Raw genomic sequence first — 1,506 nt, 5'->3', positions numbered from 1 at the left:
TTTGTGAGAAAATGCAATTTGTCTATAAATGAAGTATTGAAGTATATTGCTGTAATAGATTTATTTTAAATAAGTATAGGCATAATATCAATAATTTAAAAAGAGACCCCTCCCCCCAAAAATCCTTCAATCTCCCAACACTATCAACATGACTTTCACATAGTCTTTTATTATTTCTCATTTTTAAAAAGCACTTATCAATTTCTGTAATTCTGAAAAAGGTCGGTATGGGAGACCACAGTGGTGAGCAAAAATATTTTCATCGGCATCTTATATTACTTTCAGATGTGTAAATGGAGCGGATAGACGGCTTCCACAGACACTAAATATCAATAACTTATTCTCAGGATCCTTCTTTCCTCTCCGTTCCCTATAAGATTCAGTTTGCTTTTCACAAAACACTGCCATTAGATACTTTTATCAACTACAACATAAAAACAGGCATCAGGAGGGGGGTGGGAGGGGAAAACCTTCAAGTACTGAACTCAAGAACGTCCTAATACAACACATTTGAGAATTAAAAATGACCTTGGCAGTTAACAAACATTTACAACACCTTCCCTGTAAATGAGGACACTGACACCAAGAAATTTTAGGTAAGCCTGTTTAAAAGCACCTCAGGTGTTGCTCTCTGCTCAAAATCCTCCAGTGGTTTCCCATCTCACTCTATCGTGATTAACTGGATCTGTACCCCCACTCCCACCTCAACACACACACCCCATTTCCTATTACTCTTCCCGCTGGCTATTATCCGGCCACACTGGACTTCCCGAGGTTCCTAGGACCTGCCGTGCACACTGCTGCCCCAGGGATTTTGCATTTGCTGTCCCCTCTACCAGTTGCACTCTTTGCCCAGATATCTGTATTTAATGACTTTCTAACTTCCTTCAAGTTTTGGCTCAGATGGCAGTTCTCAGTGAAGCTTCCTTTGTTTAAAAATACAACACCGCCCCTCACACTCTTTCCCCCTTTCCTGTTTGACCTTTCTCGGTAGCATTTATCATCCTCAAATGCGGGCGGACAGGCGCTGCACTGTTTTCAGAGCGCGAAATCCCCGAGCGAGCTCCTCCCTCTCCCCTATCTCCCGGCCCCCGCCGACTCACCAGGTTGCGCAACTGGGCCGCCTGCTCCTTGTGGTAGTCCAGCCGTCCCAGGGAGCAGGGCCGGTACTTGTCCACCCAGAGACTCATGTCGCTAGAGCTACCGGCATCAAGTACTCGAAAATCCCGCGCGCGCGCTCTGCTCCCGGACTCGGAGACAAGTTTCCGGCGAGCGCCAAATCTCGTGACGTCACTACCGGCCGCGGGAACGACTTAGGCGGAAGAACTACGGAAACTGAGTGGGGACATAATTAGCCGCCGCGTTGGCGCCATCCAGGCGTAATGTTTATTAGTTTATTCAATTATTTTCTCTTTGTTCTCACCCTCTGTGATATTCCAGAAACTATCAAGAAGAATCGAAAATATGGTTCTGATCCTCTTGGCGTCAAATCCAGATACCTCAGAG

General features: G+C 45.5%; 1 protein-coding gene across 1 annotated transcript in view; it reads right to left on the bottom strand.

The window, feature by feature from the left end:
- RFC3 (replication factor C (activator 1) 3, 38kDa) overlaps positions 1 to 1,289 on the bottom strand; it is a 52,625-nt gene extending 51,336 nt beyond the window's left edge. The window contains exon 1 of the mRNA XM_012642144.1: positions 1,104 to 1,289. Within this exon, the coding sequence (XP_012497598.1) occupies positions 1,104 to 1,190 (87 nt within the window). The 5' untranslated portion in view covers positions 1,191 to 1,289. The remainder of the gene's footprint in view (positions 1 to 1,103) is intronic.
- Positions 1,290 to 1,506: the final 217 nt, after the last annotated feature.

The sequence above is a fragment of the Propithecus coquereli genome, unplaced genomic scaffold (genome assembly GCF_000956105.1).
Source record: "Propithecus coquereli isolate 6110/MARCELLA unplaced genomic scaffold, Pcoq_1.0 Scaffold175, whole genome shotgun sequence".
Classification (NCBI taxonomy): domain Eukaryota; kingdom Metazoa; phylum Chordata; class Mammalia; order Primates; family Indriidae; genus Propithecus; species Propithecus coquereli.
Note: the sequence above shows the minus strand (reverse complement) of the source record. Positions and strands in the feature narration are given on the sequence as shown.